This window comes from Vicugna pacos, chromosome 9 (assembly GCF_048564905.1).
Source record: "Vicugna pacos chromosome 9, VicPac4, whole genome shotgun sequence".
In the NCBI taxonomy this organism is placed as follows: domain Eukaryota; kingdom Metazoa; phylum Chordata; class Mammalia; order Artiodactyla; family Camelidae; genus Vicugna; species Vicugna pacos.
In genome coordinates, this window is record NC_132995.1 from 58,093,489 (window position 1) to 58,113,321 (window position 19,833).

The window sequence follows — 19,833 nt, forward strand, 5'->3', positions numbered from 1 at the left end:
ACTTCTGTCCTGGGGCTGGGCAGAGGCAAAGCTGGACAGCGCTGGTGCCCTTTTTCTGTGGAGGCACACCATGCTCTCCCCCACCTCATCCTGGTCCAGGAATCTCCCATGGGATGAAAAATGTGTGCAAAGGCATACAGGAATGGTGGCAGCCAAGAGGAACCCAGAGGGTCACTTTCAGGGCGGGCTGATCAAACCCCCTCCCCTGAAGATAAAACCTGTGTTTAGGGCAAAACTCCAAGGAGTGAAAATGAGGACTCCTCTCTCCACAAATGCTATCCCAGGGATTGGGGCAGTGGGGAGTAAGGCTGCAATACTCTTATTTCTTTGAACTTGCACAATCAAACAAGCTACAATGCTTGCAAATAATACATAATTGATGGTGACTAACAGCATATATATATATATATATATATATATATATATATATATATATATATATATATATAAAGTGGCCAAATAATTGAACTAGATTTTCCCTTTAATTATAAGGCATATAGATTCAGGGCTGTGGGGTCATGTAAGGCAAAGGTATCATGTTCTGGAATACACATGATTTGTGTGTGTTCACAACCCTGGCCCAATGTACTGCCACACAGCTAAATATTCACATGTTAAAATAAGCAAGAATGGACTGCAATCATCAACACATGTGGCATGCCATATTTTAAGCTAACTGAATGAGTGAGTGAAAAGAAAAACAAACATATTCAGACAAGTAGAAGGGTCTCAAACAGTGAGCCCTGAAATGACAATACCTGGATTTTGTTTTCAGTTTCACCAATGATTTAATCTATTGAAAGATTTTTTTTTAATCATATATGGGAAAATTAGTCTAGTGGCAGAATATCTCTCAAAAATATGAATATGCTTAATCAAGCCTTGCTAAAGTGCCTTTTAAAATGTAAATGGTCACTAATACATGTTAGCTGTTGCATATCTGAATATATTTTACTGTAGCACCGGATATAGTATTATTTCCATGTTCTGGACACAAATATTATCCTAAACTTTAAGGGAAGATACTGGTCTTATAATCTGCCAGGAGAATTTTTCCATAGTCAATATGTTGTTTGTTTGCACTTAAATACTGCATCAATAATCTGAAAAAGAGAAATTGTCTGATTATGGCCAGAGATTCTGATTAGAGGCTAAGGTTTCTGTCATGGACTGCTTTCAACTGTTATATTTTATGGCACAGATTCAGTGGGAATCTGATCTGCTAAAATATTTGGGCTGTGAAAACTCCCACACTGTGACAGATGTCAAGTCCAATTAAGTGACTCATGTCCAGGTTTCTGTCCAATAGGATTTCCCATTAAATATCAATTTAGGGAAAAAAATTCCATCCCCCTTCTTAAGCCTTTATCTCTTCCACCATCTCCAGCCTGAATCAATTGGTACCAGGAGAGCCAAGAAGCCACACACGCATCTCTGCCTCTTTGCTCTGGCTTCTCCCACCCTCTCGCGTCTTTCTCCGCTTCCCTGTCACTGTTACTCCAGGAGACGTTCACTTTTCACCAACCTTCCTCCAAGCATCTCCAAGCCACTGACAATGTATATTTTGCTACAAGGTAAAGAAAGGAGGGGGTGGGGGTGGGAGATGTTACCAAGCCTTGAAAGACTTTGAAAGTGGAAATAGGTGCCTGTTTATACAACATACAAGTAAATGAGGGAAGAGGAAGAGGCAAGCTTAGCCCCGAGTTACAGTATTGTGTTCCTGGGAACTGGGGAGACATCAGCTGAACAAAGCCTTATCTCAAAAAAAAAAAAAAAATCACTTCTGAGCAAGATCGCATCTCTGCCTTGCACTTCCCAGTTTCTGCTCAGCCGTATTAAGGGAAGGAAAGGAGTCCTACAGGAGCGGAATCTTATCTTAACCATCTTTCTTATTGATTCTTCGCTATTAGAAAGTGGAGGAATCAGCCCCTTTGATGTGATTGTGTTTATCTCTGCATCTCTTTTGTTATTTATAGAGACCTAGAAGAGGAAAAGAGGCACGAGACTTTCCAACACATCGTTTAAAAAAAATCAACGAATTTCCCGAAATGTTTGAGAACAATTAAAAGGAAAAGGCGGTCTTGATCTATCAACTAAGTGAACAATCATTCATATCTTCCACATCCTGAGATACTATCGTCCCTCGCTGTGGACACCAGCGAGATGACAGCTGCTTTTTCATTTTTGAATGTAATAAATATTTGCTGCTTTTAATATATTTGGAATTTCTCCCCGCTATTCCCTGGAATTTTAACTCTAAAAGATCGGAGAAAAGATTACCGAAAAGGCTTTTACAAGGTAAGCCTCCTTTGAATGATTTTTCCCCCCAACCTTGGAACTAACTTAGATTATTCACATTGCATTTGTAGATGTATTTCAGTGAGTGGTTGAAGAAACGAAATGCATACACGACGTGTTATTTATGAATATTTTTAAAAGATATCTGGAGGAGAATTTAACCTGCTTTGAGGGCAACCCAGGAACTTTTTAGCCGAACTACAACTATGTTGTGGTTTATTGTGATTTTCCATTACTCGCCTATTTATTTATGCCCTTTCAAGGCGAAAGTGTAGGTGCAAGTTGTTCTACTTATGAACGTAGCCGAGAAAAGCCCGCAGGGAGTCACATGGAGTTCACCTGGAGCATTTGTTTTTATTTTGCCTTAGAGGACTTGCTTTCCTCGCAGGGAAATGAAAGCCTCCTCGGAGTGAAATTCGCTCCTCGCCAAGTGCGGTGTTGCGAGCGGATGGCACCTTCCCTGCTTTTGTCTAGGAGCAAACCCCCCGCCCGTAGCGGACGCGATCGCTCCCTCTGCGAGCATCCCTCCTGCGGCACACGCGGGGACCAGGGCTCGCAGCCTGGTCCTCCCTCCCGGCGCCCGCAGTCGGTGCGCGCAGCCCCCGCAGGTGCTTTCCCCGCCTGCCGGCCCCTTTCTCGAAGCCAGAATTCCCCCGAAGCCCCGCGGCTGGCGGCGGCTCCCTCCCAGTAGGTGTGCGATGCAGGCCGGTCCACCGGGCACCCGGGAGGAGCCGGGGAAGGCGGCCCTTCCAGGGGCGCATCCTTAAGAGAAAGGCGGAAGGTAGACTAGCTCGGCCTCGGCCCGGCCGCTCGGCGACCGTGCTACCGTCTCCCGACTCCGGGCTCCGAGCAGACGAACTTTGCAGGAGGGGATGCAGCTCGGGCCGGAGCAGCAGGCGAGGCGCCCGCCTCCCCTCGACCCCCGGGCCTGTCGTTCCCTCCCCAGCCTCTCCTCCCGCAGCCTCCCGGCCGCCGGCCTTTTCCCGTGAGGTGGTCGGCAGACTGTGGCCGCATTGTCTTATCTCACGTCGCCGGTCCCTAGGTCCCCGATGTGTGTGGCTGTCTGCGTGACAGATGGTGCTTCGGGAGACTGCGAGGGCGTAAGAGTCCATTTGCTGTTGAAAGGAGCCTCCGCGTTTGTTTAGTCATCTCTTTATTATTTCGGAGAAGCGCGAGGCGGACAAGAAGCCTTCCTGCTCGGGCCGCCTGCTCTCCGTCTGCGCCCAGGGCTGGGTTCTTCTTGATCCTGGGCCGCCCCTGCGCCCTAGACCCGCGCGGGGCCCGCGGGCGCCCGGCTCTCCCGCAGCTTCGCCCCAGGCCCTCGCTTCGCGTCTCCCCGCCCCGCGCAAAACCCAGATGGATTCGCCGTTCGGATTCATTCGTTCGTCAGGGTCGGAGAAGTGAGGGAGCGGAATGGCCGAGTCGGTCTTTGGCCGGAGGAAGCACAAAACCCAGTGGCGGCCTCGCAGGCCTGCGGGCGTTCTCCGGAGCAGGCCCGCGGGCCGGTCTCCGCCCCCTGCAGGCCGCGGTGGCAGGTCCGAGATGCGGCCCCGGCCGAGGCGAGACCTCCCTGGCTCCGGCGCGGGGCTCGGCCCCCGGGCCTGCCCGCCTCGGCGCGCTCCCTCCCCGCGGCGCCCGCTCCTCGGAGGGCGCCGGCCTGCCGTGGGGAGGCGGCCCCGGGCCGCGCCGAAGCCCGGCGTGCTAGGCCCTCGCTCGCTCCCGCTCCTCCTCAGAGACCCGCGTTCCTTTCACTGATTGCCTTTCTGACTCCCCCTCAGCCTCCAAAATGATGCTGAGTCCGGACCAAGCCGCCGACTCGGACCACCCCAGCTCGGCGCACTCGGACCCGGAGTCGCTGGGCGGCGCGGACGCCAAGGTGCTGGGCAGCGTGTCGGACCTGGAGCCGGTGGAGGAGGCCGAGGGCGACGGCAAGGGCGGCAGCCGGGCCGCCCTCTACCCGCACCCGCAGCAGCTGAGCCGCGAGGAGAAGCGCCGCCGCCGGCGCGCCACGGCCAAGTACCGCTCGGCCCACGCCACCCGCGAGCGCATCCGCGTGGAAGCCTTCAACCTGGCCTTCGCCGAGCTCCGCAAACTGCTGCCCACGCTGCCCCCGGACAAGAAGCTGTCCAAGATCGAGATCCTGCGCCTGGCCATCTGCTACATCTCCTATCTCAACCACGTCCTGGACGTGTAGGGCCGCGGCGCCGCGGGCGGCCGCCTGGCCGGGAGTGGGTGAAGCGCGGCCCGCCCGGGCGGCCGCCGCGGCGATGGCGGCAGAGGAGGCGGCCCAGCGGGACGGCCGCCGCCACGGCCTTGGAAGGTGGGGAACGCTCGCACCCGCGTTCTCTCGGGCCAGCAGCGCGACTCTGGCAGGTTTCTGACTCCAGAAGGGTGGGGTCTGGCGAGCCCCGGGGTGTGCAGGGGGGATTTTCCAGGCCAGGCGAACCTCCTGGAGGCACCGGAGAGGAGGCTCCAGGCCTCCCTTCCACGTGTTAGGATCCCTTTAAGGGTCGTTGCTTTAGCTCACTGGGGACTGAGTTCTCCCACGTTTCTCTCCCACAGATCTTCATGTTTTGAAAGAACGAGGCCAGAAGCTCAGAGTCTGGACTTACACCTTTAGACTATCTGGATTTCTTCTAACTGACAAATCACCAAACATTAAGAGGGAAGGGGAGGGCATCTTCTCCAGGGCAGAGATTTAAGGCACAGGAAGATGGAACCGGAAACTGTTCTGTTGTGAAAAGAAAGATTATATTAGAATCCAAACAGAACAGACAAGCCTAGAATGTTTTGTAAGGTTAAAAAGATACATTGAGATATCGTGGGAAGATTTGAGTTTGGTGAGATTTTTGACCCCAAGGTCTGACGCTAATGTAGACAGAAAAATCCATATTTAAATGGAAAATGTAATATCTGATTGCTTTTTCAGGCGAAGTGCCCCTTTATATATCCAAAAACATCTATTTGTGACCTTAAACATGTGAACCCATAGGTGCAGTTAGAAAAAGACAACCTATTTTTATTTATGTTAGAAGGAGTAGAGTATTTTTTTCAAGACGTTTATTTTTCAGAGTGGTGATAATTTTACTTTGGATACTCTGTGCCAATTTATTTATAGTCAAGTGTTTACACTTTTTCCTGTGGAATAATTATGTCTAACTTTTTACGTGTGTGTTGAGATTATACCGTGGTCTTTCTTTTTGCTCTAATTATATTGCACTTGTATATCAAACTTCCCACATTTCCCTGTTTCTAAACATATTTTATATATTAAGATGTTTGTTCCTGAAAGGTTCTTTTGTTGTGAGATCAGCAACACTAACACTTCACTATTATAGTTTTTTAAAAAAAAGTTAAGTGTTGTTACCCTTATCTGTAGTTATGTCTGAAAAGTACTTTGCAAACTGTTTATAAGGAGAGTAGCTTCTTTGTGTGTGTGTGTGTGTGTGTGTGTGATGTTTGTGTGGGGGATGATTTTAGGAAATTAAGTTATTTTCCTAAAAAAAAAAAAAGAATTCAGAACTACTTTCCTCTGTGACAACCAAAAAGAAAAGTCTATAACCTGAAAATGTTTCATGTTCTCAGCTGTGAAACTCTTAAAACAAGGAGTGTATTTTAGAGACAAGGGAAAAAAAAAACACATCTGCTATCCAAAGATTTTAGTCTTTTTCAGGGTTTTTTTGTGTCTCTGTTGCTTTATATAATGCAATATTTTGTAGTGAAAATAGATATAATCTGGTTTCTATCTGACGAGTTTTTCATATCTCATGAATGGTGCGCTGTTTTGCATATAAATAAAGGTATCAAATAAAGTCATCTCCTTTATTTTAAGCATACTGCCTAAAAATAATGAACATACTGGCTGAGCATGAAATATCTTAATGCACTCAACTCCTCAGAAAGGAACTCATGAAAAAAACAACCACAAAACCAAACCTTAACACGTATAGCAAAATCTGATGCTCTTCCTAAACCTGTACTTTATCAGTCTATAAATAGGTGGCCTACATATGATGATGACATACATGGTGTTTCTCTTGATGAAGAAATAAAGTATAGTGTTTATATAAAATATTACTTGAATCATACATTCCTTTGCCCTAAAGCAAACTTAGTAACTAGCACAATCTGTTCAAATTAGAGTTGGGAAACTGAGGTCCAAAGACTTTAACTGCCCCGCACTAAGTCACATGGCTCCTTAAGGGCAGTGAGAAGACCCCTGGTATGAAGACTCTAGGTCCTCATGGCTTTATTAAGAACAAGGTGTATTTCACTATCGTAAGACTCAAACATCTAATCAGGACATAGATTTAGGACATGACATCTGCAAACAAAAAATAGCTAAGCCCTGGACCTACCTTGACATATGAAGAATGTCATCGACAAAAGCCTATAGTTAATATAAAAATGTGAAATCTTCCGTCTACAAGCAGAAGACATGAATAACTTAAAACACACACATATATCGAATATTATCAACTATGAGTCTATATTGCACCAAACCTCTGGTTGCAAAGTAAACAATACATTTATGTGGATGTTTAGTTTTGTATCTATAAAATAACTGTGATCATGAGTGTTTTTCACTTTTTACTCAGGTATAGTCAGGTTCACAGATACCTAATCCATGAGGCTTTATTCTCTTCCTCATCTGAGGAAAGCACTTCCTAGGACATGAAAAAGAGCAGTGGCTTTTCTGGCCTTGAATCCGGACCACGTCGTGGCGCCTGCAGCAGGGACCGGTTACCCGGCCTGCAAACACCCTCTGTCTCTCGATTGAGAGTTTGCAGGTCTTCCTTCCCACCTCGAGGAGTATGGCAAGATAGCTATTCCCAGTCCTCATAGCACTTCTCTGTTGTAGGACAGAAAAATCGGCCCTGCTCCTACGCCAAGGAGATGATGTCAACTTGTAGCCTCTGGAAACCTTCTGAGGACCTCCCTTTCCTGGTTTATGAGCCCACCTTCCAACTGACCAACACAGTCCACCCGCTGACATCTAGAGGGAACCTGTTAACTCCGCTCTTTAGATTAAGGCCCTTCTGGACCAGAGGGTGTCTGGCTCCTCCTAGCACATGGCAGGGACCTAGTGAGTGTTCAGCCATAGGTAAGGGAGTAATGAGTCTTTGGATAACGATGATGGTGATCGCTCAGTAAACATCTGTTGAACATTCAACAGATGTTTACTGAGGACCTACTGTGTATCAGGCATTGTCCTAGGTGCTAAAAATAGAGCCACAAATGAGACTGGAGAAGAGTGTACACTTAATTTCAGGTGTTGCTAAATAAAGCAGGGTAAGGAAAGAGAATGGCAGCTAGGGGTGCTGGTGGAGGGTATTATGTTAGAGCTGTTAGGGAAGGCCTCTCTGGGGAGGTAACCTCTGAGTGGACCCATCTCTGCCGAACCAGCAGCCTCCACGACTGCTGGCCCTTGTGGTGCCCTCCCTCCTCCCATCCTGTTAACCTGACCTGTGCTCCTGCCGCCAACACAGCCCCTGGAGATGGCTCACTATTCCCCGCTGGCATCCTCCTTCCCCTCAGCTGCCCCCCACCCCCAGGCCAACCCCTGTCTGACCACAGTTCCTCCTCCTGTTCCTCCCGTCTCTGCTCTTGGTCCCCACGGCTCAACAACTTACCAGGGCATGGCTCCTCCCCAAGAAGCCTAGCCCCACCTGGCCCGGCTGACAAGGACACCTGTACTGCCTCCTTCTCTGCCCAGATGTCCCCTCACTTCTGCCACTGTTTGGAGATATCCAGAGAAAGGGGGCAAACGTTCTGGGGAAAAACAAAAACAAACGAAAACCTCCCCTTGCGTGGAGAGGGCAAGGAAAGGGGCAGGGGCGAAGTGAGTGGTGGGAAGCACCGGGGAAGAAGAGCAGACTGGGGACAGGGGAAACAGGTGTGGGAAGAAATGAGGCTGGATCAAGGTGGAGGACTGGGGCAGGGAACACCTGCTTCCCATTTGAACCCTGTTCTCAGGGCTTCCTCCGGTGGCCCTGCCCATGAACACATGGCACCAGACTGCTCTGTGAGGTAAGTCGACAGAGCGGACCTCTGTGACACTGGGGTTTATCCAGTTCCCTTCACTGCTGCCTGGATGTCTCTGCATGCCGTCTTCTGCCCAGGGGTGTTCGGGGCATCAGGGGTCAAGGGGGTGGGGACAGCTAACTCGAACACACGTACAGGTGATACTCCTTCCGGGCTTAGAAGGGCTGTCTCGGTTAGTGCTGGTGGTGGTAGAAACAGTGACAGCTACCACGTATTGAGTGTGTACTATGTGCTCGCTTACCCCATTAAGTGCTTTGCAGGCATCGTCTCACTTAACTCTCAGAACAACACAACGTGGTAGGTACTTTTGTCTTCACTTAACATATGAGGGACTTGAGGCTTAAAGAAGCTAAATAACTTGCTTAGGATCATGAAGGCATGTTTGTCAGCTCATCAAAGCCCCCGCCCTTACTCATCATACTCTATGGCTTTCCTTTGCTAGAGGGGCAGCTGTGCCATGCACACACCCCATCTGTTGGCCCCGGCACCCCACCTCTCCACCCATGTGCTCAGGGGAGGCTTCAGCTCAGGCATGCAAAGGAGTGCAGGATCTACAGTGCACACACCTGGCCATCCAACCAAGGGGACATGTGGAAACTAAGCCTGAGCCCTGTGTGTCCTGCTTGCTGGGTCAAACAGGTGCTCTGGCTTGGGGCTAACTGTTGGGAAGACACTGCAGGCTAGTGGCAGTCCCGGACCAGCCCCTCCTGGAGGAGTCTGGCTCCGATCTGGCACTGTCCATGGTATTCCTCTTCACCAGCATGGGTGAGCCTGGCTCCTCAGCCTCCCCTGCTCACACCCATCCTCACACTGCCCCAAGAACCATCTTCTAAAGTTGGCATGTCATTCCCTGCCTAGACATTTTTCTTGGCTCCTCAATGCCTATTTAAAAAAATAAAAACAAATAAACTCAAGTTCTTTCTCTGGGCACAGAAATCTATCACAATCTTGTCCAGACCCTCTACCGCATCTTCAGCCACTCTCCCTGAGGTTAAATGTTCCTGCCAAGTTCAGATTTGCCCACTTCCCTGGACATGGTTGGTCCTTTATAATCCATGCCTTCGTACTTGCTTTCTCTCTGCCTAAAGTGCTCTCCTCCAATCTTATGTTTTGGCCCAGAAAATTTCAGTGGTTCCATTGTCACCCAACTCAAGTGTAAGCACTTGGCAAAACTTTCCTCAATTTCTATGGGCAGCGTGAACTGCTGAGTCCCAGGTACAAACACCTTCATGCCAGAACTGATCTGTTTCTCTGTGTTTGAGACCTAAGACTCTGGGGCTAGGGTCAGACTCTGGCTCCAACTTATTTTGAATGTGTGATGTTGAACATGTGACTGTATTCCCTTAAGCCTCCATTTTCAAATGTGTGGGATGGGACAATATATATATATATGCTTTCTCAGATGCTGTGGTGAGTTTTCCATGGGATAAAGCAGAGCGTTTCCAGAATAGGAAGAACATGGTAAGTGCTGGATAAACATGAACGATTATTATTAACTTTGTATTTATAGTATGCATAAGAATTTGCATGGGAGCAGCTAAAAATAATAATACATTAATAATTCACTCATGTAGTCATGATTTGCGGTCTCTTCCAACTGTAGTCATCTGCATATGACACATTATCAACTCTACAAAAAGTCAGACAATAATAACCCCTGTCTTATAAGACAGAAAACATAGTAAGTCAACAGTCATCCATGGAGTAAACCATGAACACATGCATCTAAGGTTATGTGCGGGTCTGAAAGCCCCACTCCATTCCATGTGGGAGGCCTGGCCTCTGCCTCTTCTTTTTTCATCTTGGTTTTTTTTCCCCATCACACTGGATGCTGTGAACCCTGGCTCTTCTATTAACTAGCTGTGGCCTTGAACAAATTCCTTGGTTCTGTGCCTCAATTGTCTCACCTAAAATGGGGGTAAAATGGTGAGTACTAGTAGTATACTACTAGGAGGATTGATTGAGTTAGTGCATGCAAAGCACTTAGAACATATCCGATGCGTCGTCAGATCCCAGTAGCACTGGTTGTATTGGTTCTTACAGCAGATAACTTTTTCAAAAGTCAAATTAAATAGTTAACTTATTTTTGAGGTAATGGAGACAGAAATTGTGGAAATTTTCCGTTCAAATTTGCTAAGTATTTCCGGGTCAGGAGGGAGGTTTCTCATCTTCGTGCTGATCATTCCAAAAAGATATCAAGAAAGGGGAAGATTTCACGATGCCATTTGCAGCAACATGGATGGATTTAGAGGTTATCATACTAAGTGAAGTAAATCAGACAAAGACAAATGTCATATGATACCACTTACATGTGGAATCTAAAAAATGATACAAATGAACTTATTTACAAAAATAGAAATAGACTCATAGGCATAGAAAACAAACTTATGATTACCAAAGGGGAAAGGTGGTGAGAAATGAATTTGAAATTTGGTACCAACAGATACATACTCCTACATACCAAATAAACAACAGGATCCTACTGCACAGGACAGGGAACTATATTCAACATGTTACAGTAACATAATGGAAATGAATCTGAGAAAGAACAGAAAGACATATACGTGTATAACTGAGTCACTTTGCTGTACACCAGAAACTAACATGACATTGTACATCAACTATACTTCAATTCTAAGAAAAGAAAAGAAAAGAAAAGGAAAGGAAAGATTTCAGGAGCTTCTTGGATCACAGGAAAAGTGGTAATGTTGGTGGAGTTTGGAGAAGGGGAGGCTGTCCCTGGGGTCACCTGGGGTCAGGGAGGGAGAATTGAGAGGAAGAGGACCTTGGGGTTGGTCTGCTAGAGAGGCTCATGGGGGTCAGACTGACTTACGGGCAGGAGATGAAAGAAACATCCTCCAGAACGGACCCGGTGGTGCAATGCGTGGTGTGCTGATGAAAAACACTGAGGACTGGGAGTCACTCCCTGAGCTGTGCTCAAGGGGCGGGGGGTGGGGGGAGCTGGGATGAGGGGAGAGGTTGCCTTAATTCAGGTGTGAGTCAATTGGGGCCTGTTGAGTAAAAATCAATCAGCAAGAACTTTTTGAACAATTAATTAAGAAAAAAAAGTCTTATGGATGATTTAAGAATATCTACCAAAGCTAAGGGGATAGTAAGCTGGATTCTAATGTACCGACATTTCATTTATACTCTTATCCACGCTTTCCCCTTTGAGTGATTTGAAACAAATCCCAAACATCGCACTATTTCAACCATAAATACATCAGTAAGTATCTCTAAAAGATAAACTTTTTTTTTTAACAGAACTGAAATACCATTATCACAGTGAAACAAATTAACATCATGAGCAGCAGCGGACACCTATATTTTTGAGGGGAATTTCACAGCTGGTCTAACTCATGTTTCCTGACTATCTTTTTCCTCCAGTCAGTTGGATTGTCTCTCTGGTAGTCGTCCTTCTATTTTAAAAATTCACCCCCTGTCCTCCTTTACGTTGGCACTTTCTTTACTCACATGTTGGATGTGAGCGCCCCCCTCGCCACCCTCCCCCTGCCCCGTCATGGATGGATGTGCCTGAGAACTGGCCACTTCAGCACAGAAGGCCATTCCGCAGTCAAGGCGGCCCTGTGGGCTGTGCTGGGCTAGCTGGTGGTTGGCAACTGGCTAACTCCAGCCCAGGGGGACAGGGAAGGGAGAAGGGGTCCCTAGAACACAGAACCCAACTTAACCAGATTTTAAAGATTTAAAAACAGAGGATGGATTCTCTTAGCTGTTGTTCAGGAACTGGAGTGAGGAGGTGACATGGAGTAGAAAGCATTCTGGGGACTCAGGAGAGAGGAACTGCCAGCCCCCCACCCCCCACCCCCCACCTGGGACAGCGGCACCTGTGAGGGCCTGAGGACCATTAACCTCAGTAACAAGTGCCCCAGCACGGTCCTTTCAGGTCACAAGTCTGTCACATTTGCCATTTCTGTGAGTCCCCTAGGCCTGGCACCAGGGTACGCCCAGCACTCTGAGGGGTTAAGTGACTCACCCACAGCCTCATACCCTCTCAGCAGGGCAGCCACCCAGCAGCCTTTGACACCAATCCCGAGCTCCGTCCACCCACAGACCTCACGCTGTCCACCCTGGTGTGCAGTTAGTAGCCTGGTGACTAATAACAGTATCAGCAAAAACAACTGCAAACACCAAGCGCTCACCCTGCGCTGGGAACTTTCCATTAACGCAATTCTCCTACAACTCAGTGAGGTAGGAGCTCTCATTATTCCAAAATTACAGATGAAGACATTGAGGCACAGAGAGGTTAAGTAACTCGCCCCAGGTCACACAGCTAGTAAGGACTTACATGGGAAAATGAAGCGGAAGGGCAGTGAAACCCAAAAGCTTCCACTCTGAAAAAAGGAAAAGAGGGAAAAAACACAAAAGTATCCCTTTTATGGGGGAAAAAGGAAACCTACAGCAACTGGAAGAAAAAATATTCTCTTTTCAGCAGCCTGGACCCCGAACTAGACCTTGGCCTGGCCTCTTGGACTTGTCCTCTCCTGCTGAGAGACCTCTTATCACAAAGAAGAGGGACAGGTGACGAAGGCATCAATGTGGGGCATGGCTCTGTGTCTGGCTGTCGAGGGCTGGGGGCTTATTCTGTGTGTCCAGACTCAGGAGGAGCCAGAAGGAGTCACTCTGGCAGGGCGACCCTGATGACACTTAGACTTCTGGAAATGTTCAGAAAGGTCTAGTGGTTAGTGCCCTTGTCCAATTCTAGAATAAATGGAAAAAGAAATGAGTGTTCTGGTGAGGGAGGCTGTGCGTGGGCACTAAAAACTTACACAAAGAAAATGATTCAGAAGAAGGGAACATCTACTGTTGTCATGGCTGTGACAGACGCCAGGGGCCCAGGGCTGTCACACACACTCCTGCATATCTCACTCCCCTGTTTTTTGTTTGCTTGTTTTTGTTTTTTAACTGAAGTATGGTTGATTTACAATGTTGTGTTAGTTTCTGGAATGCAGCACAGTGATTCAGTTACACATATATATACATTCTTTTTCATATTCCTTTTCATTATAGGTTATTACATGTGATTGAATACAGGACCCTTGTTCTTTACACTCTGTATCTAAACTTTGCTATCCTTACCCCAGAATGCCAGCCACTTTGTTTTATTATCCTGTGGTGTGAGTGGAAGGAGACACTACTTACTGCAATAGATAATGATTGATTTTTAAAAACTCTGAAACCCTAATTAAAGTTTTGGGTGATTTTTCGTAGTCTGCACTTCAAGAGGGCTTTGATGTTCCTGGTTTGTGGGCAGAATGCGGGAGTGGCAGCCCGGCTGCAGGCCGCCTGCTCCCCTCTGTGCCGCCGTCCTATTTGCATGTGGGCCCGGATTTGTCTTTGGCTTCTTGTATGGTTTGGGATGAGACCCTCGCGTCCCAGGGGAGGGGGGCAGGTGTTGCTCCAGTCGAGCGAATGGAACCAAATTACAGGCCCGTCTGTCACCTCCTCTGGGAGAAGGTGGAGGGAGGGAGGGGGCGGGGCTGGGAGGGAGGAGGGGAGGGATGGAGGGGGAGGCGGGGGAGGGGAGAGGCCACTCCGCCCGCCTCCTGAGGAGCCCGGCCAGCGAGAGAGACGCAGAGGATGTGGAGCGGGGTGACATCGCCACCCTGGGGACGCGGCGCGGCCCGCCACCGCGGGCTCTTCACTGACCCGCCGCGCCCCGCGGCCACTTAGGCCGCGTCTACGTGGCGCCGGCCAACACTCACGCTGGAATTGGTTTTCAGCAAATTGACTGATATGTTTTCTGACTGCACTGACTGGGGGCTGTGTCTCTATTCCACCGAATCTCCTGAAAACAGAAACGGCCGGCGGACGCATTCCCTTAACCTTTGGTCTACACGCATGGCTTGCGCGAGCGCGCGCTTACACGCGCACACACACTTTAACGAAGCCACACCGGTCTGCACGCGTACACACAGATGCACCGCCGTGGTTGTAGCCCTGGGTGGGCACAGTTACTGCACCTCTGCTGGGGTGGGGTGGGGGGAGGTTGATTCCACCCTGGCACTGTCCCGCAGCTCCCGGAACGTCTGGAAGTTACTCTGAGGCCGCCAGATGTAAGCAGAGCAAATATGAACGCTGTGCCGTCTGGGGCGGCCTCTAGAGACCGTCCTTCTCCTGAAGGCCCCAGAGGGGCGGAGCAGTGTTATTCTAAGCTGCTTGAGACGAATACATACAGATAACATGGGCCTTTTGTGAAACACCGCGGACAGGAGTAGGAAGTTGCCATCATGTTGCTTCCTCTTGTAAATAGAGTGGTCCCAAGAATATGAGAGAGATGGAGGCGGAGGATCTTAGACCAGATAGTGTTTCTAATAAGAAATGAGTTCTTGTCAAATTCCCCAGACTCGTGCGGAGAACGCAGTATTTCCCGTGTCTCCAGCTCTCTTCTCCCTGCCTCCGGGGTGGGAGAGGTTAAAGCCACTGTCAGCAACTACTAGCTCGTTCCATAGGAGAACTGAGGCATGCAGCGATGATGTACTGCAGGCCCGAGAAGAGACATATTGCTTCCCCTTTTCTTCAACACAAAAATGATTGACAGGGATAATTCCCCGTGTGAGAGGAGGAAAGAATTGCCAGGGGATGATGGGCTGTGCTCAGAGAGTGGCTGGTGAGACTCTGTCCATCCGATGTCAAGTGATGACTGAAAAGTGAAAAATTAATTCCATTATCCAGCTGCTGTTGCTGCGGGCTGCCAAAATACCCAGATGTTTGCAAGCATCTGGGTATTTGACAGCAGGTTTGTACCACGTATCCAGATGCTTGCTATTGCGTAGACAAAGGCCAGACGTAGACATGGAGAAGAAAAATGACTGTCTGGGAAGAGGGAAGCCAAGAGTTGGTTAAGAGGACAGTGAGAAGGAGGACTGAGAGATGATGGAGAAAGAAAAGGAGAAATTAAAGAGGGGGGAAAAAAACAGGTGAAAAGAGGTAAAACAGAATAGCAAGTCAATGTTCAAAAAGAGACCAACTTTCTGTTACTTGATAGCACAGAGCCTGGCCTCACTCTCACCTGGTTCTCGGAGAAGCATCTCTGCTTGTCTGAGTCTGAGTGAGGGAAAAGGGGACAAGAGTGACCTGGCAGACACCCAGGAGACTAGAGAAGCAGTCTGCGCCCAGACATTAGGTTTACCCAGAGCGGGTGGCTGTGTGTCTGCAAAGAAGCGAGATGACCAAGTGAAAAAGTGATTCGTGTATTGAGGGGGGAGTGGTTACCATACACAGGAATGAAAAGTTGAGATTCCAGTCAAGGATGCCCACGTCAAGCAAAGCACAGAAATGTCCCGATCCGTCAACTCAGTTTCCGGTGATCAGTCAGGATGATGAGCTCGGTATAGACAGAACCAGTGATGGTGTAACAGAAGGAAAAGGGTAATTGGCTGGGGGAAGGTTGTGCAGTTTGGTGACAGATTTAGAGGAGGGGACATGATGTGATTGGGGTGATGGTGGGAGTAAGTGTAGGCTTTCAGAGCCGCTCACAAAGCCTCCTGTAATTCCCAAGCTGTCTGTTATCTATGAAATGCAAATCAGGAGGGGAGTGACATCATGTCGGATTATGGCCACAGGGAGTAATTATTTAGACATTAAAGGCTACTGAAGGGAGTGGTTGACAATATTAATGATGTCCAGATGGACAGAGTGTGATGCTAAAATTATTTTCTAGTACAAAGAACAGGGGAATTTTTATCAGCTTTTCTCTTCTATTGGATGGCCTGTATCTCCTGGAGGTTTGTCCCTCAAAGAGATGGTAACACTAAGAGATGGCCCCTGGAATCAAAGCACAACGAGGTTTGCAGGAGGGGCCACGGTCTCCAGCTCCTTGGAGGAAAGGCAAAACCAATATGTGGAACAGTCACATAATATTTATGATTATAAAAGGAGGAAATAATGTCAAGATGGGGTATGTAAAAGCTGCTGACTGGAAACCCTTCTCTCCTGACACTCGCCCCACCCCATCCTGCCTTTCTCACCCACATACAGCAGCTTGCAGCAACTTGTTGTCTTCGTGGTTCTCTCCCCTCCTCCTCCCACTGCAATGCAAACACTAATGGAAACCCCTTGGCCAGTAATATTGGTATCCACTGTATAACCACAGGTCCCAGTCTGCTCAGCCATTGACAAATAGGAGGAGAAGTGCCCCCTGGCCACGCCCACAGTGTGAACATCCTGGGATCCAAATCGGGAAAGAGTCACAGGCAATGGCAAGTTAAAGAAAACTAGTTTCAAGAAGAAGATTTAAGAGGCAAAGCATTGCTGATCTGAACCGTGGATCTAACAACGCTGCCTGGGGTTCTGCTCTCTCCCCAGAGCAGGAGATTTGCGTGGGAACTCACCAGGGTTCCAAACCTGCTGCTCGTCGCTCTGACCCATGTCAGAGTGAATGGTGCAGCCAGAAGAAACCCGAATGTGCCTCCAATGTAGGTGGAGTTCCTGCATAAAGTTAAAGGGATGGGGGTGGGTGGGTGGTGGGCACAGGTGACACTTTAGCCTCTTACATTTGAAAGTGACTAATGGGTAGAGAAGAGGATTCCAAAAGTGAATAGGGAACTGCAAAGATGGCTTCACAGATCCCCCTTATCCCTGCTCTCCCGAGCTTATGGCTTACTACCAAGATGCAAGGCTCTTGGCAAGGTTCACTTATGTCGAGTGTGACTCCCCTAGTGACGAGCCTTCTAACGCCCCTGTAACCCCTTCTCCCAGCCTCCCTCAGAGCACCCATGCCACAGCACTGTCCTGGCCTGTTTCTTTTTCTGACTTCTTTCTGAGGTTATGAACTCCTTGAAGGCAGGCACTCTGCCTTGTTGGCCATGGAATCATCAGCACCTGGGAGGTGCCTGGTCTATAACAAGCCCTCAGTATTTGAATAATGAACTGGAGGAATGTCATGGCAAATTTTGCAAGCCGTTCGAGAGGGTTTAACATGGAAACCTGACTGAGAGAAAGAAAAATGTTGATGAAATCATCAAATCCACTATTACGGAGAACATAATAAATTCACTATTTTGGAGGACATATAAAGAACAACAGTGGAGAAGGCACCTAGTGATTACTAAGAGAAAATCGCTGGGAAGAGGATTAGAAATGAAATGTGTTACCCATGTGCCAATGATATGAATTCAATTCAACAGACACTGAGTACCAATATGCCATTGTGCCTCATATTCAGTATGAGTAGTTGTAAAAGGAATACACACTTTTTTCTAATTCTTATTGAAGTACAGTCAATTTACAATGTTGCATTAATTTCAGGTGTACAGCATAGTGATTCAGTTATACATATGTATATTCCTTTTCATATTATTTTTCATTATAGGCTATTACAAGGTTTTGAATACAGTTCCTGTGCTATACAGGACCTTGCTATTTATCTATTTTATATATAGTAGTTAGTATCTGCTAATCCTGAACTCCCAATTTATCCCTCTCCACCCCGTTTCCCTCCTGGTAACCATAAGTTTGCTTTCTATGTCTGTGAGTCTGTCTCTGTTTTGTAAATAAGTTCATTTATGTCCTTTTTTTTAGATTCCATTTTCTTTCTCTTTCTGGCTTACTCCATTTAGTATGACAATCTCCAGGTCCACCCATGTTGCCGCAAATGGCATTATTTCATTCTTTTTTATGACTGCGTAGTATTCCATTGTATGTATATACCACAGCTTCTTTGTCCAATCATCTGCCAATGGACATTTAGGTTGCTTCTATGTCTTACCATATGATTTAGCAATCCCACTCCTGGGCATATAACCTGAGGAAACTCTAATTCAAAAAGATACATGCACCCAATTGTTCATAATAGCATTATTTACAATAGCCAAGACATGAAAGGAATATACAATTTTAAGACAAGGAGATAAATATTTTGCAGAAAGTACATAAGACTTTGGTGTTTGGGGTTACATGCATGGAAAGTGCCAGTAGTTCACATGCAAAGCAGTACAGTATTATGGTTTAGATCAAGGGTTGGCAATACTCATAATATGAAAATTATCTGAAATTCAAGTTTCAGTGTATAGAACATAAATAAAATTTTATTGAAATACAACCACATCCATTTGTTGATTTATGACTGCCCTTGAGCTACAACAGCAGACTCAAGTAGTTACAGCAGAGACCTCATGGCCCAAAATATCTATAAGTTTCTATCTGACTCCTTGTAGAAAGTTTGCAAACTCTTGTTTTAGAGCAAGAGCTCTAAAATCAAAATGGCTGGTTTCACATCCCAGTGCCAGCACTTCTTGGTAGCCACGAGACTTTGAGTTAAGTTACTTAACTTCTCTGTACCTTGGTTTTATCATCTATAACAATACCTTCTCCAAGGGACTGTTGAAGGAGTAAAATGTTTATAATGATGTTTAAAATGTATCTAGAATATATAAAGAGCTTTCAAAACTCAACAAGATAACATGCATGCCAATTAAAAACTGCAAAAGGTTTTAAACAGCCACTTCACCAAAGAAGAGATAAAGCAGAGGAATGGCATATAGCATATGTGGAGATGCTCAGTATCATTAACTGTTAGGGAAATGAAAATTAAATCCATGAGGAGATATCAATGCACAACTATTAGAACAACTTTAAACACAAAAGAAAGAGCAAAAAACTTACAATACCAAGTGCTGGCAAGAATGTTGAACTCTTATACATTGCTAATGGAAATGTAAAATGGTACAGCCACTTATGAGAATAATTTGGCAGTCTCTTATAGGGCTAAACATACACTTACCATACACCCTAGCAATTCCACTCCTTGGTATTACACAAATGAAATGAAAGAATATGTTGTTCGCACAAGGACATATACGTGAATATATGCATATGCAGCTATATTCATAATATCCCTAAAGTGGAAAGGTTCCAGATGTCCATCAACTGGTGAATGGATAAACAAATTACAGTACATCCATACAGTGGAACACTATGCAGCAGTTAAAAAGAATAAACTATTGTTTCACGCATTAACATGAACGATTCTCAAAAACATTATGCTAAGAAGTCAGACACAATTGGCTACATACTGTATTAGCCCATACCTATGACATTTTAGAAAAGGCAAAAATATAGGGACCGAAATCAGGCCACTGGTTGCTGGGATTTGGGATAGGCATGGGGATTGACTGCAAAGAAGTGTGAGGATAATTTTGGGGGTGATGGAAATATTTTGCATCCTGATTGTGGAAGTTATATGACTGTATGTTTGTGAAATTTCAGGAAACTGTATATCTAGAAAGAGTAAATATAAGTGAATGTAAATTTTATCTCTAAATCCAACTTTTAAAAAATAGCTTCCTTCCTACCCACAGCACCCAGACAAGCAAAAGAAAACAAAGGGCTCCATATTGGAAGGGAAGAGGTAAAATTGTCACTATATGCAGATGACATGATACTATACATAGAAAACCCTAAAGGCTCCACACAAAAACTACTAGAGCTGATAAATGAATTCAGCAAGGTAGCAGGATACAAGATTAACAT

General features: G+C 46.7%; 1 protein-coding gene and 1 long non-coding RNA gene across 3 annotated transcripts in view; one reads left to right on the forward strand and one right to left on the reverse strand.

Annotated features, from left to right (window-relative positions):
* The first annotated feature begins 1,453 nt into the window (after window positions 1-1,453).
* On the forward strand, window positions 1,454-4,843 carry NHLH2 (nescient helix-loop-helix 2). Of its 2 annotated transcripts, XM_072967948.1 has the most exons (3): window positions 1,454-1,574; window positions 1,977-2,298; window positions 4,077-4,843. In XM_072967948.1, exon 3 carries the CDS (start codon window positions 4,085-4,087, stop codon window positions 4,490-4,492), a length of 408 nt encoding a protein of 135 aa, XP_072824049.1. In that variant the 5' UTR covers window positions 1,454-1,574; window positions 1,977-2,298; window positions 4,077-4,084; the 3' UTR covers window positions 4,493-4,843. The 2 variants fall into 2 exon arrangements, with proteins under 2 accessions (XP_072824049.1, XP_072824050.1); XM_072967949.1 differs by having other exon boundaries at window positions 1,455-2,298.
* The window catches only part of LOC140698242 (uncharacterized), a 76,235-nt gene continuing 61,239 nt past the window's right edge, over window positions 4,838-19,833 (reverse strand). Inside the window, exon 5 of the long non-coding RNA XR_012075882.1 lies at window positions 4,838-5,029. This is a non-coding gene — a long non-coding RNA (uncharacterized lncRNA). The remainder of the gene's footprint in view (window positions 5,030-19,833) is intronic.